General features: G+C 55.5%; 3 protein-coding genes across 3 annotated transcripts; all 3 read right to left on the bottom strand.

Annotated features, from left to right (window-relative positions):
• Positions 1 to 869: 869 nt before the first annotated feature.
• Positions 870 to 3,057, bottom strand: CGCS363_v000546 (uncharacterized protein; the record flags this gene model as incomplete). Its single annotated transcript, XM_036632395.1, has 2 exons — positions 870 to 2,445; positions 2,495 to 3,057. The coding sequence occupies 2 exons, from the start codon at positions 3,055 to 3,057 to the stop codon at positions 870 to 872; spliced, it is 2,139 nt and encodes a 712-aa protein (XP_036502777.1).
• Positions 3,058 to 5,374: 2,317 nt separating this feature from the next.
• Positions 5,375 to 5,809, bottom strand: CGCS363_v000545 (uncharacterized protein; the record flags this gene model as incomplete). Its single annotated transcript, XM_036632394.1, has 1 exon — positions 5,375 to 5,809. The coding sequence occupies one exon, from the start codon at positions 5,807 to 5,809 to the stop codon at positions 5,375 to 5,377; it is 435 nt and encodes a 144-aa protein (XP_036502778.1).
• A 4,033-nt stretch (positions 5,810 to 9,842) lies between these two features.
• On the bottom strand, positions 9,843 to 13,444 carry CGCS363_v000544 (putative ATP-dependent helicase; the record flags this gene model as incomplete). Its single annotated transcript, XM_036632393.1, has 3 exons — positions 9,843 to 10,545; positions 10,598 to 10,689; positions 10,742 to 13,444. The coding sequence occupies 3 exons, from the start codon at positions 13,442 to 13,444 to the stop codon at positions 9,843 to 9,845; spliced, it is 3,498 nt and encodes a 1,165-aa protein (XP_036502779.1).
• Between the last annotated feature and the right edge of the window lie 535 nt (positions 13,445 to 13,979).

Below are 13,979 nucleotides of genomic sequence, written 5' to 3'. Positions count from 1 at the left end.
GGGATTGACGGACAGGGAACCTACGGTGGGGGCGGGGACGGGTCCAGTGGAAGGGGGGAGGGTTGGCGAGGAATGGAACCGCCTGTGATGGGGAGTCCCCTGGGCGGGTTTTAAGGCTCCTGCAGCGCACCGGGGTCCCCCGCCTACCCTCACTGCCAGTCATGCCAAAGTAGCCAGCCGAACATACCTATGTACGGTACTTCATACTTGATGCTCAAAATGCAGCCAGGCACCTCAGCACGCGATGATTGACAATGACTGTGAGCACAGGCAACAGCAGAGAGGCAGTGCCTGCTTCATCTCCTGGTCCCACCATGTCACAGCTTGCGACCTGCTCTCGTCTGGGGGCGCTGATGTAAGCTCTTTGGATACCTAGATGCGTGTCACCGTCCACGGATGATCTGAAGCACAAGCCGGACGGACCGTCTTCTAGAGAATTCCACGCAAAACGAAACACCATGGCAACTGGACTTGGAGGACAAAACATTTCCTTTTTCTGGAAAGTTTCCTGACAAGGTTTCACAGACCCCCACGAGTGTGACGTACAGCATAGCAGAAGGATGGATCAATCGTCAAGAAACCCCTGTCAAAGAGGTGCTGTTGATTTCTTTCCTGGCCTATCTACTTCTTTTTGGCTTCATCTTGTATCTCTCGCCGTCTGTCGTTGGGCCCTTTAAATACCGTTATAAAACATTAAGTACATCTATATACATCCGTTGCCCCATCCCAGATTTCGTTTGGTATCTATCTCCACGTCCAAGACAATTTGGATATCATGAGTAAGTCGTCATGGAGAAACAAGAGAGAAAAAGAAAAAGAAAAAGCCAGAGCACAAGGGGTATTGCCTCCATGATTACGTTTCGTCATCATCACGCAAGTTCGGGCTGGTGCCATCGGCCTCTTTCCGTATGCCACCACCGTTCCTTGTCCTTCTTCTCCGCCGCCGACGAGGACACGTTCCAGCGGCCGGTGCAGCCTTCCTTGCCGTTGGGGATGTCCTCGCCGTTGCTGCCGGCCATCAAGTCTGACATCTCGACTATTCCACCACGCTCGTCTTTCGCGCCAGTGTCCGGACGGAGGTTGTATGAGATGCGGCTCTCAATGGTACCCATGAAACCTGCCAGTCCGTACTTCTCCAACAGCGTGCCATCTTCATCAATGACGTTGACAAAGAACCGCGGGAACGGCCGCGCGGCCTCGAGGCGGGCCTGCGCTGCCAGACGGGCCTGGTGGAGATCGGTGCACTCTAAGAATGTCTCGGTGGGCGGCAGTGTGGCGGCCTTGGTCGGGAATTTGGACTTGGTCGGCGATCCAGGCGCCGCGGCGGGGAACGAGGCGCTTCGGGCAACAGGCTGGCGGAATCGGTCGCTGGCGAGGTCGACGCGCTCGTAGGGGCGGCAGAGAGCTTGGAAGATGCCCTCGGGATCATTCGGGGTGCGGAGGCTGCGAAGGGAGGGGAAGCCGGAGGCTGCGATGCTGCGGGCGAGGATCGAATCCGCTGCGTTTGCGTGGGTGGTGTTGCTTGTGATGTCCCAGTGGAGTTTGCGCAGGGAACCAGACGCAAGGTAGGGCATGAGCCAGATGAAAGTGTCTTCGGGGAGAGTAGGGGCGAAGCTCTGGACGAGGGTGAATGCTTCGAGGTAGGTGAAGTTGGAGAAGATGCGAGCCAGGGCGGGCAGGGATTCGAGGTTGATGTGGCGCAGAGTCAGTTTCTGGATCGCCTGGCTTGTAGGCAAAGTCGCCAAGGCCGAGATTCCGGCACAAGTGACACCGGGGACGTGGGAAAGAGATAGTGTGCGCAAGGGAGGGAGCGAAAGGAGGGCGTTGTCGTTGAAGGCAGTCACCGGCATGTGAGACAGGTACAGGTGCTGCAAGGACGTCAGGTGCATCAGCGCCGAGCTGACGAGATTATCGGGGGTGAGCGTCGCGCCCGGGAGGCAGTGAATCGTCAAAGTGCTGAGGTGAGCCCAGTCGACGTGGTATTCGAGGAAAGTAGCGCTCTGGTGCGGTTGCAGATCGCCAGGCGTCACCATCTCGCGCTGGCGTTGGGTTAATGTTGGGACATTATCAGAAGAGTTCGAACGGCCCAATCGGTGCTGTCGCTGGAACGGTGAGGGCTGGACCACCCAGTCCATGTGTTTAAGACGCTTGCGCGTCGAGAGGGCGTGGTACAGCTTGCTGAAAGAGTGGCTGTACTGAGGGTGAAGACCGATGAGGCGCTCAAAGTTGGGACAGGCCATGATGAGGGCGGCCACCTGGTTGTGATAATCCTCCAGCGCGACGCCAACGGGCGGGCTTGGGACCTTCACGGTGTGAACCATGGCGGCGAGGTACGCGTTCGATCTCAGAGTTCGTCGTAGAAGCATCATTCGGGAGCCGAGTGCGAGCTTGTACTTCTTCTTCTGCGCAGTCGAGTCTGGTCCCACCAGCTGGATATCCTCGTATCTTGAAAGTCGTCAGCGAACAGAACGTTGTCGTAAGAAGACCACCTTACAATGCCACTCGTGCGTATTTGCACCATTTCCGAGCAGTCAGGCTGATGGAGCACAGATCCCTCATCCAACATGTCGCACAGCTTTCACTACTCCTGTCAAGATGTAACTTCTTAAGCTCGCCCAGGATGAGCTCCAGCACCTCTCCAGGCAGCTTTGCAAAGATCTCACCAGGCTGTGCCTTCTTCCTGAAGACGACAGGCTGGCTGGGTCGCTGATACAGGTAGTCGGGTCTCCACGAGTCCCTCGAATCGAAGCTGGACCTGTTGCTGCTCCATGACGAGCTCCTCGACCTGGAGTCGAAGCTGTCCCTCGGGCTGTTGACGCTTGTCACGGTGACAGTGGAAGCCTGCGAGAGCTTCCGCGGTCTGTTGAGTGGGGTGGCGGGCATGGCCTCGACGACACCCTTGGATTCGGCGGGTGTTGTTTGCAGTGCGTATGGTACGCGGGCTATCCGCGGGCTCGATCGTGCGGGCGACATCGCATTCATCGAGGAATCACGCTTGGAGTATAATTCCGTAGGGGCTCCAAAGTATGCTGGGGCCGGTCCGTGGCTGGCGGCCATGACGGGGGTCAGGGTGACTGCGGTAGCGACTGACGGGCGTGAAGAAAAACGGCCGGGGACTCTCAGGCGATTACCATCGTGTACGACGTAAGTGGAAGCAGCAGGTGAGGCGGAAGCTCGTCTCTTGTGTTGTTGGACTCTCGGGTTGTTGCTACTAGGTGGTGGGAGAAGACGTGTTAATAGGTGAGATCCAACAAGAGCAATCGGAAATCGGCAACGGCCCCGGTCCCAGTGTCCAAGCCAAGAAGGTACAAGCAATCGGCAAACAGTGAAAGCGAGAAAAAAGAGAAGATTAAACAAGCGCCAGCATGACGTGACGAATGGGGGGGTTCAGTCATGTTTAATACGAAAAGACGGGAGGAAAACAGCGCAGAGGCCGGCACTCGCACCAGCGCTGGCACCGGCGGGGAGGCTGTAGCCTGGACCCTAGGCTTTCAGCGGAGGCAGGCTGCGTAAGGTACTCTGTACCGTAACTACGGACACCAACACATCCGTGGAAGACACACACAAAACGCAACGACAGACAGGTGCATCGGCAGTGCTCAGACAATGGCTCTGATCATCCTATCCCAATGGAGCGTGATGGCACTGATGGGTGCCCGCCCATCGACCATCCACCGGCGGGGGGGTTGCCATGGGCCGTGGAACCAAGGGCCCTCCCACCCCTCCCACCACCCCCTTGGGGGCGCACTTGGAGCTTGAAGGGGGTCCCTGGCACCTGGGACCGGCGAACCTCAGCCGTGGGTTGTCGCGGGTGTTGTGTCGAGTCTTGGGAAGGCGTTGCAAGGCGGCCGGGCTAAGCAACGCCGTAGTCGAGTCGCGCAACCCGGCAACGTGGGCGCGGCGAACGACGACGACTCCCTACTCTAGCACTTGCGCTAGGGCTTACACTATGTGCGGCGCGAAGAGGGACGAGAAGAGGAAGAGAAGGAAAAAATCTTGTTGGTCTCTTGCAGCATCCAGCCTTGGAGCTGTATCGTGCCGCTTGGCGGGTAGCGGCGCGAGTCTTGTCCTAGCCGGCCACTGGACAGAGACGCGCGCCACTGTTCCTGGTGGAAATTAGGAAGCTCCTTTGGTCCCCTGGTTCCTGCTGGGCTTATCGTTTCCTTCCGAGAAAACGTCTGCAGTCTCCGTTCTCGTGCTCCCTGGCACCAAGTGATTGAGAGCGTCCGCTCCAGGTCGGAAGGGTGGGTGATTTGCGGCTGCTGGCAAGGATGAAGGATGATTCAAATCATGGGTCTGCCCAACTTTGAGCTGCATATTGGAGATTGGAGATGAAAGAGCAAGGGGGTCGTATGTTGCGCTGTGTGTCTTTTTGGGCAAGGGGGAGACATGGAGCAGAAGTCGAACTCGGGGGAACCAAAGCTCCATCCATGTTGGGGATGACGATGCGTGTCCATCACCAGAAGTGACAGCTCGCGATCAGCGAGCTCTCGTCTCCGCCCGCGCCGAGGCTGGGCGGAAGATCTCGTGGGGACGCAATTTCAGAAGAAGCAGGTTCGAGGAACGACTGCGGCATTGAAGGAAGCGGCTTGCTCGTCTGTGGGATTTTTCCCGCATGCTGCTGCAGCAAGTGTCTTGTCTTTCCAAGCCTCCCCGAAAAGCAAGTGCAAGTGCAAATGGAGAGAGCATTTCCAATAACCAACACTAACAGGCACCCCGTCGACTCAGCTCCACGTCCCGCTTGGAAACATCGGGCGCCGATGAAATGAGGCGTGGAGCAGCGCCCCATTTAACTCTTTCGGGAGATCGAACGACGCGACAACAGTCGGACTTGTATCCAAAGTCGTCATCCAGATTTCCAGATTTTTTCTTAAAAATGTGGGCAAGAAACGGTGGAAAAACAGAAAAACGCAGCATGAACATGCGCATGCGCAAACAACGTGGGTACCAGGGATCGACTTTGACAAAACGGGATAATCGGATGAACCTGAAGCCCAAACGACCCCGTCCCAACTCGCAAATGGATGAAACCATCCTCAAAGTCAGGACAGGCATCGAAGAGGGCGCAGCAGCAGCAGAAAAAGTGCTGCAGCATGAGGCACGCGGTAACATAAATGACTAGCAGACCCGGAAAATGACTAGTAAACCCGACTGCAGCAGAGACGAACACGAACGTATTCTCATGCAAAGTGAAGTGTACATGCGCGAAGGACAGAAAACAGACTGACAGCCTGACCGACGGCTTTTTTGACGCGCGCGCGAAAACGAGAAACAAATTGCGATGGAAAGCAAAGGTGGATGATGAACCCAAGAAACGGGGGCGGCCAATGGAAGACGGAGGCGCGAAAACCAGAGAGTAGGACGAAAGAGGGACTTACGAGACTTCTGATTTGCTGCTATTTTTGACATCGAGAAAGACGTGGGCGTAGACGCCTCGGCGGATCTCGTTGGCACGCTTCTCGTCCAGCGCCGAGAGGGATTGCCTGGCCGCGGGGGCAGGCTTGAAGCCGTGGTTGATGCTGATATTGCTGCTATCGTCGTCGTTGTCGTCGTCGTACTGCTGGAGTCGCGTCCCGCGGTTGCGATCGTAGTAGCCACCACCACCGTGACTGTGGCCCCGACTGTAACCATGCACGCCGTGGCCGTAGCCGGGAACGTATGTCGGGTCGAATCGATGAATGCTGCCGTGGCCGTTCATCGCGTGGTTGCCCGCACCACCACGGGTACCACCACCGCCGCCGATGACGACGCCGCCGCTCCCGCCGCCGCCAGCGGGTGGGATCTCGTAGTACTGCCGTCCGCTAATCATTTCGCCGTGTATTTCGGGTTTTCCGAGTCTCAATTGGCTCGTTGCCTCCTCGTCTTGGCCTTCGGTGAGATTCCGTCGTTGCTGGGGCGCTGACCGACTCTTTTTCGCTCCTCACAATTCTCTTCTCTTTCTCACTCAATTCAGCCGCACCGCTCGCCGGGGCCGTCTGAGGGGGAGACTGCTCTTTTTATTGTCGCCAAAGGGTGCCCGCAACCTTGGTCCTCATGAGGTCGATATGCCGTAATTTTGTGTGTGTTTTTAATATATTCCAACGTGGGGAGCTTGGCTAGTTGCCGTCGTTGCCTTGCCGTGTGGGTTCTCGATTCAGTAGCCGACCCGCCCGTTACCAAGTTGAAGGCATCACCAAGCAGGGACTGAAGCGAGCTGAGCTGAAAGGATAGGGGGTCGGAAACAGTGGAAGCCAAGCTCAGACAATCCGGCCGGGACCCATATACCCAAGCAATCCGAACAACCAAAATGAAGAAAATCAAGGAACGAGTCGAGACAAATATGTACCAATGCTAAGAAAGGGGGCTGTTGCGCGCACTCGAAACACAGAGAGAAATGAGCAGCGAGGGCGAAAGGACGAGATTGCGGAATCTCATGCGCTGACCGCATTATATCAGGCTCCTCCCACTCTCTCGCGAGGACGACCACACACACACGCCTCAGCCAACACCCCCAACCCACGCACGCTTGAAATATCCGTCATGTCGTGGGCACGGTAAGACATGTCCATGTGTCGGCGCTCGCCCCCTCAGACCAGGAAGCAGCAGCACCAGAACACACAAGGACCAGGCCTGGTCCAGAGAACTTTTTTTTTGTGCCCTTTACCGCATCTCTACGCAAAGCAACGCAATATGGAGGCAGCATTTCTGCAACACAGCGGCTGGGGCATGCTTTAGTCGGCATGAATGATTGGAATGTGGGCAATCTAACCCCTCTGCCTTCCACGGTGCCCCCCCTTCGTCTAGCCCAGTCCCGCGCCTCTTCCATCAAATCGACGATGTGTCGCAGGCTGTATCCATACACGTCTACCCACAATTCCATTTCAGCACAAGACGACATTTGTGTGCAAAGTTAAGAAAACAAGGTTAACAGGGTGGGTTTGGGCGAGGTTTCTGGACCGCCGGGCGATTCCTTGCGTGGCGGAGGCGGCTGGGACGGACGACGACGACTCCCGGGTTTGCTCGCGGCCAATGGGCTGTCTGGAGGTAGCCAAGGCATATGCCATGATTCCCTGTCCCCCCCCGTTTCGCGGGGTTGCGATGAACCGCCATCGACGTCCAGCAATAGGCTCCTCTGGATAATGCAGGCCATGCACACAGCCCATACAGAGCTGCGCACGTTGCCGTCGTCTTCCGTGGTCCTTTCATGTGAAGCACCTAGGCAGAGAACGCGAGACAGAGAAACAGAGACATGGACAGGCAATGGTGATGTGATCGTGCGTTGGTAGTCGTCTCGGGCAAATAGAGCCCAGTCCCTGAACGGCCCTAAGCTCGCTCCCTCTCGTCGTCTGGTCTCATCTTTTTTCGCTTTTCGCCCAGGGCTCGTCGTCCGGACCTTCAGACCAACGAATGAGGTGACCCGCGAAGCATATCGGCGAGAGGTTGGGGAGATCCCGTTCCGCCCTGCAGCGTCAAACACACACACCTTCACACGCCCACACGCACCAAGATTGGATAGGACGTACGTACGGGGGTTGTTGCTGCAGCTGGCCATGACGGGATTGTCGGTCTGGAGTGTTTCGAGCTTTCGATCCATGGCACAGACGGGGCTGGAACCTCGAGGGCTGCAGCATCGGGTACGCCGCTGCTTTCCTGCCTTGGCGGATTGGCTAAACCGCTCTCTCTCTCTCCAGTACACCAGGAACAGAATGCCGTGGATGTTGCTTCAAGTGGGAACTCCAACGGACGACATGGCAAATCCCACCGGGCTTCCTTTTCCCCTCTTCAGCTGAGAGCTGAGAGCTGAGAGGCCCGGCTTGCACCCTGGACGCCGTAGCGCGTGCTGAGATCGCATCAACGACGCCTCGTCAATCTTGAAAGGCGCTTACTCGCATCCGCCTCCCGCTGACTTCCCGCGCACTCGAAGCAACCCATCTTGCCCAGGGCTGTTATCGCTATCACCGCAATTTCGATCTCACGACTCATCTCAACAACAGCCCGAGAGCGGTACCGGCGAGATGGTGTGATGATGGTATGCAGTCCCTCCCGCCCGGGCCATCCCATCTTCTCTTGCCTGCCCTTCGTCCCAAGCCGAGCCGAGAGAGGGTGATGGGACTTTTAGGTGGAATGCAAATAGCCATGCTGGAGGGGATAGTCCCGAGAGATCGGAGCAAGGTAACTAGTTTGGGCTAAGTCGTTGCCCTGGTGAGAAACTCGTTTCAACGGGCGTCCCTGCTGTTTCCTGCCCTAGACCCAACTCTTAGCGCAAACGGCCCAACCTCTGGACTTTTTTATTCTGTCTTTTTGGGGCGAGGAATGTTATCGACAATGGCTCTGCATTGTATGCATCTGTCATTCTTAAACTGCGTCGCAGGCGAGGTACTTCTTAGCGAGCGCTGGGCTAATGCACCCGCGTCTGTTCCTGGCGGCGCCGCCACTTGCGCGTCAAAGTGCGCGATAATGATGAAGCTGCTGCTGCTGTTGCTGCTGCAAGGGCGCCACCGGCCAGGCTTTCTCAACAGCCGACTTTGTGAAAAAGGATTCATGAAACTTGGAAGGATTGAATGTGGATGGTGTGGACCAGACGCCTCCCGCCCTTCAGCCCAGAGACTTGACAGTCACAGATTGAACGAGACAGGCGTCATGATGCGCCTCCGTTTCTTCTTCTTCCTCTTCAGTCGCCGCCCCCCGGAAACTGGGACGGACAGTCACCGGAAGGCAGAGTGGGGATCTTCCTGTCACCGCAAACCTACCTTGCCTGACTCCCAGCCTCTCTTTCCGGGGCAATGGGGGCCGCGGCGGCTTGCCGACATCTCCGCATTGCATCATCGCCTTTCTTGCCGGCTGAACCACCCCCGTTGAACGGATATCTCGGTTTGGAGAGTGGGTGCGTGTTCGTTCCCACCCGCGTGTGATATTCCTAGCTACAACACAGCGGCGTGCCGCCGCCGTCTCGGCACGAAAGTCCAAGAACCCCAATCACCTTGGTCGAACTATTTCACAATGCCTGCCAAACCTGGTTCGGTTCTTTCTATGGACCCATGATCCCATCATCTCTCTGCCCAGGAACAGAAAAAACAAATCTCAATAACGCCCAGCTCGCAAGGACTTCTTCGTGCACAGAGGTTTCGCCAAAACGGACGGAGGGCCGCGCACTGCCCCTCGCGCGGGATTTAAGGTGAGGTTCGTGGGGCCAAAAAACGTCCAAACTCCCTCTCGCCAAAAGAAGTGCACCGGCGGTCCGTTCTTTTGGCCCAGTTCCTTGGACGACCCGGTTCGTCCACACGTGCTTGCCGTGAACCGGGTTCCGCTGTCATCGAACTTAGTCCACTTCATAAACGAGGCCTCGTGGTCAGGAACATGCATCGCAAGGACTGAACAACAACATGGTCCGTGAGGTCAGACTTCACACCTCACCAAATCCAACTATGAATAGCTCAGGACTCTGGTCCTCGGACGCCATCGCATGCTTGGCTCTGCGTGTAGGGACAGACAACAACGCAGTTCGTCCTGCGATCTCAGATATCCCTGTGGCAACCGACAGCTTGCATTGCATCTTCAGATCGGATCCCCGATGGGCGCGTGCTCTGCATATGCGTCTCCGATGGCGTCGCAGTCTGCATGAAGAGAGAAGAAGGGTGAAGTCCGAAATCTTTGGTCACTAGGTATGTACAGCTGGCTGCCTCCGTGAAGCTGCTATTATGAACGTTATATATAGACTCGGGTAGCAGTTCTTGCCACCCGTGGGTAAACCACACCATGGCACTCCGCCGCTTGAGGAGTGCCCGCACCCTTTCTCATGTTATATACAAGTCAATCGTTTATAAAACGTGATCAAAACACAATACCAGTACGTCGACATGTCATCAAACCACCGAGAACTGTACTCGGCGAGCTGGCTTAGTGTCTAATTCATGCGAGTCCTGAGGTGGAACGCTCTCTTGATGGTCAATGACCGGGGTCTCTGCAGTGCTGGACTCGCCGTTCATCGCGATGTTGACGGATGGGGCAGCATCGTCTTCGGCAAATCGCGCTCTGCGCGCAGGGCGGGCAGGCGCACTCCGTGGTTCTGGACTGCGAGAACGTTTTCTTCCGTTGGTTGTCTTGGCGTTCGCCGGTTGTCGATTCTTGATGGGTGAGCTGGGACCAATGTCACCCATGATGAGGTCCTGGTCAGGATGGTGTTCTCTTCCGAAACCGCTGCCGAATACCGGTTGGGGATATTTCAGCGGAACTGCTTGAGCTAGTTTCTCCATCTCGCCCTCGGGCAGCGGTATGATGGCGGCGTTCAGGATCCAGTTGTAGATCGGACGGTCGTCCAACATTGTCTTGCACTTCCAGTGCTCGATCTGGGACATGCTCTTCTTCCTCTCAACAATCACTTCCTCGATACTGCCACGGAGAATCAACGTCTCTACCGTAACGGGCTTCTGCTGACTGATACGCCGAGCTCGTCCAACAGCTTGTGCCTGTATCTGGGGGTTCAGGACCGGGTTGATGAAGTAGATTCTCGAAGCCGCGCGCATATCCAGACCGACAGCTGCTTGGGACAGGTCCATGAGAATTACGCTGTTATGCATGTAAGAGACTACTCGATGAAGGAGGTAGGTAGCAAACTGACCGAAACTTGTCTTCATGGTTGAATGTATTAATGTACTGCATCTTTCGATCGTATGCCAGTGATTTGGCGTAAATTAGGTGTGACACTGAAATCTGTGTTCGTCAAGTTAGCTTTGCGTTGCATAGACTGTAGGTGCCTACTCACCACGTCGAGCATGCTGGCCAAGTACCATGCCACATTCTCATTTTCATAGAAGACAATGATCTTCTCCGTCGCTTGATGTTCCACAATACTATCGAGCAAGTACGACAGCTTGGCTGACACCGTAGAAACTAGCTCTGCCTTCAAAAGGTCCTCCGGCAGATCCTGTTGAGAGAATGACTCTTCGGGGGCGTGGAACGCGTTGGCGCGCAGATGCCGAGGCGTCCTTTCCCCTCCAAGCTTTGTGTTTCCTGCAAGTGTGTCCGGAAGCTTGGTTGCTCGTCTTTCCGCCTTGGTGGATCGGGCGCTGGTGATGCTGCCGTCTGCCATCATCTTATAGCCTTCCTCCTTAAGCTGGCCATTCATCAGACTATTCAACTTGGTTGCATCTCCCAGCGAAGAGCGGATGACCTTCTGAACACCCATCACCATACCTGCGTCGGTACAAATTGGGTTGGTGTCCTGATCGTCCATAGACCAGGCTCTACTAGCACCATTTGGAAGAAAGTCCCGAACAAAGATGGGAATCTCGTTGAACTGGTTGCTGAGTTGTTTCAACGGATTGCTGAGGGCAATGCGAGCCACTGTTATGGCCTTTTCGAGCAAAATCTTATCACTCGGGCTGATCGGTACCTTCTTTTCCTTCAAAAACTCTTCGGCGGTATCGAGCGACTTCTGTAAGTCTTCGGGCGCATAGAATGAACCACCGAAGAAGCTAGCCTGCTTCAAGTTGTGTAGTAGCTGGAGGAGTGACTTCTTCTGTCGAGGATGGAAAAAGTAGTCTACATCCTGCCGTTGTGACTGTACTGCGTTGAAGATGACCATCATCGAGAAGATGTTGAGCGATAATTTGTCTTGATAGGAACCTTCAAGAACAACAATATTCTCGTCGACGGCAGGAAGCAGCTTGTTGAGTTCAGACAGCTGGTGCCTGATGAGCAGCGTGTTCAACGTTGCCCTGAGAATTCCCTTGCGTCCGCTACTCCTCGAGCTGTGCCGCGGCTGCATCACATAGACGGCCCAGTCTGCAGGCGTATCTTCCGCTTCATGGTAGGTATTTGACCAAGGCCGGGCGTTCAGGTACAGCGATGCTATCGCTCCTACCTTCTCAAGATCTTGCTTCTCCGTGTCCGCAGAAGCCATCTTGTCTCCAGCACTGGCTACCTTGCTCTTGCCGTCTACACCGTACAATCCTGGAGTTGGTGTTCCGGTGACGATCCATCGAGAAGTAATCTGCATCAAGTCCAGAGCTAGCAGCAGGTCGCTCTTGCTCGAAATCCTGGAATATCCAAGCTTGTGGCCTTCATCAACAATGCAGCGCTTGAAGTGAACTTCTGTCAGGGGACACCCATGTAGCATAGTCTGCTTGTATATCCTGCCGAGTCGGGACTGAGAAATGAGGACGATATCGTACTTTGCCAAGGAAGGGGCGTCGGGAATTTCTCCCACCTGACTGGCCAGGGTGAGGACCTTGAGACCAGCTCGATCCTGGCGAGCGGTGTGCTTCGCAATCTCTTGTTCCCATTGTTTCATGAGGTTGTTTGGGACAACCACCAACGATGCGTGACTGTGCAATATCTTTGTTGGTGGCGGCTCGGCCGTCGATTGGTATCGACTGCTTCGCTTAGGCGGAGCAGGTGGAACATGGTAAAAGCCAGGATTCCGTTCAATAGCAGCAATGCATTTTGGGAACTCCAGATCCTCCACGGTGCCGTATGTGTTAAAGTACGTCTTCCAGGGAGCCGCGTTTCGAGTGATGCATGAAGCCGCCATATCTGCGAGAGATGCTACCCGCTTTCTCACAGGAACGTCGTTTCCACGGTAAATCTCTGGCGTTTGGGTGGCCGAGTGCTTGGTCGCTAGAATCACAGACAGGCAGATGAGCGTCTTGCCTGCCCCCATCTGCTCGGCAAGGATTCCACCTCTGACTCCATCATAAAACCGTGGCTCTTTAAGAAGTACGCTCTGGCTGGGGTCGAAGTAGAACGTGGCGCCATTCTGGTCAATGCTCTTGAGTAGGCGGGGGTCGAGGACCTGGCCGGGCTCGCTTTCTCGCTCAATCATCAGGGCTGCTGATCGGCGCTGGTAATCATAAAGTGTCGTGGTAAGGCCAGGAACGTCGCTATCCAGAACTGCATACGCCGCCTCACGGTCCCCGTGATTGGTGATGACGTTCGGGTTGGGGTCTGGCGAGGGCATGCTGTTGAACATCTCCAAAAGCGTGCGAGACTCATCTTCGTCGTCGAACTCCTCCTTCAAGTGATCACTGAGATTGACGGGTATATGGGCAGGCCGGCCTGACCAAGTTTGCGGTGAAAAGTCGAGGGCTGCGAAGAGTAAGCCGCGGGAGTGCTTCAGCTTATTCCGCTCACGATCGACGAGGCGCCTGTCAACGTCATCGGGCAGCATGTAGACTCTGATGATGGCAACATGATCTTGAGAGACAAAGACTTGCAACATAATCCATCTGGCGGCCGCGAGATTCCTGAACACCGTGACGGGTTTTGACCTCAAAAGAGCCTCATCCGTGTCGTCAAAGTTCGCCAGCTGGGTGGTGCTGATGTCGGGGACCGGATCTGCTGGATTAATGTCCGCCCAGTTTCCGTAACGGTCTCGCAATCGCTTCCAAACATCGCTTTGAATACCGGAATTCTCCCTGGTGATGACCAAGCATCCCATGGGGAGGTAGTTTGATGGCGTCGACATTGGGCAAGGGAGTTGCCACCGGGGGCGCCCGGTTCGCTGAGGTATTAGGTGGTGCAAGTCATGCGGCGGAGGCCACGTAATTGCCGCTGCGAAGTTGAGATAGCCTCGATTTGATTTGATATGTATGGCCAATGTCGATGGTGAAGATAGATCTCCCAAAAAAAAATAGGTACGTCGCTGACGTTTCAGTGTAAGAGGCAGAAAGTGTGAAGGTGAGGTGAAGGTTCCGAGTGGAAGCCTAGTCACAGTGAATGAGGCAACCGCTCACACAGTCTGCCTCACAGATCACGGCGCCACGCACAGTGCGGCGCATTGGCGGCCGGAACAAGGCAAGTGCAACCCAGGATCCTTCCCAACTTAAATGTATAAGTCGTGCAACCGTTGTTCTCCATCGTATAAACTCGGTGCAGTAATATCAAGGTGAGAAGCTTTCCGGAGCCTAGATCAAGGTGATGGACGTGAATACTACGAGACATACACATGATTTGGTCAGAATGGAACGGATGAGAAGCGACCGCGCCAGTGGAAAGTACGT

The sequence above is a fragment of the Colletotrichum siamense genome (genome assembly GCF_013390195.1).
Source record: "Colletotrichum siamense strain Cg363 chromosome Unknown KSG_Cg363_contig01, whole genome shotgun sequence".
Classification (NCBI taxonomy): Eukaryota; Fungi; Ascomycota; class Sordariomycetes; order Glomerellales; family Glomerellaceae; genus Colletotrichum; species Colletotrichum siamense.
Note: the sequence above shows the minus strand (reverse complement) of the source record. Positions and strands in the feature narration are given on the sequence as shown.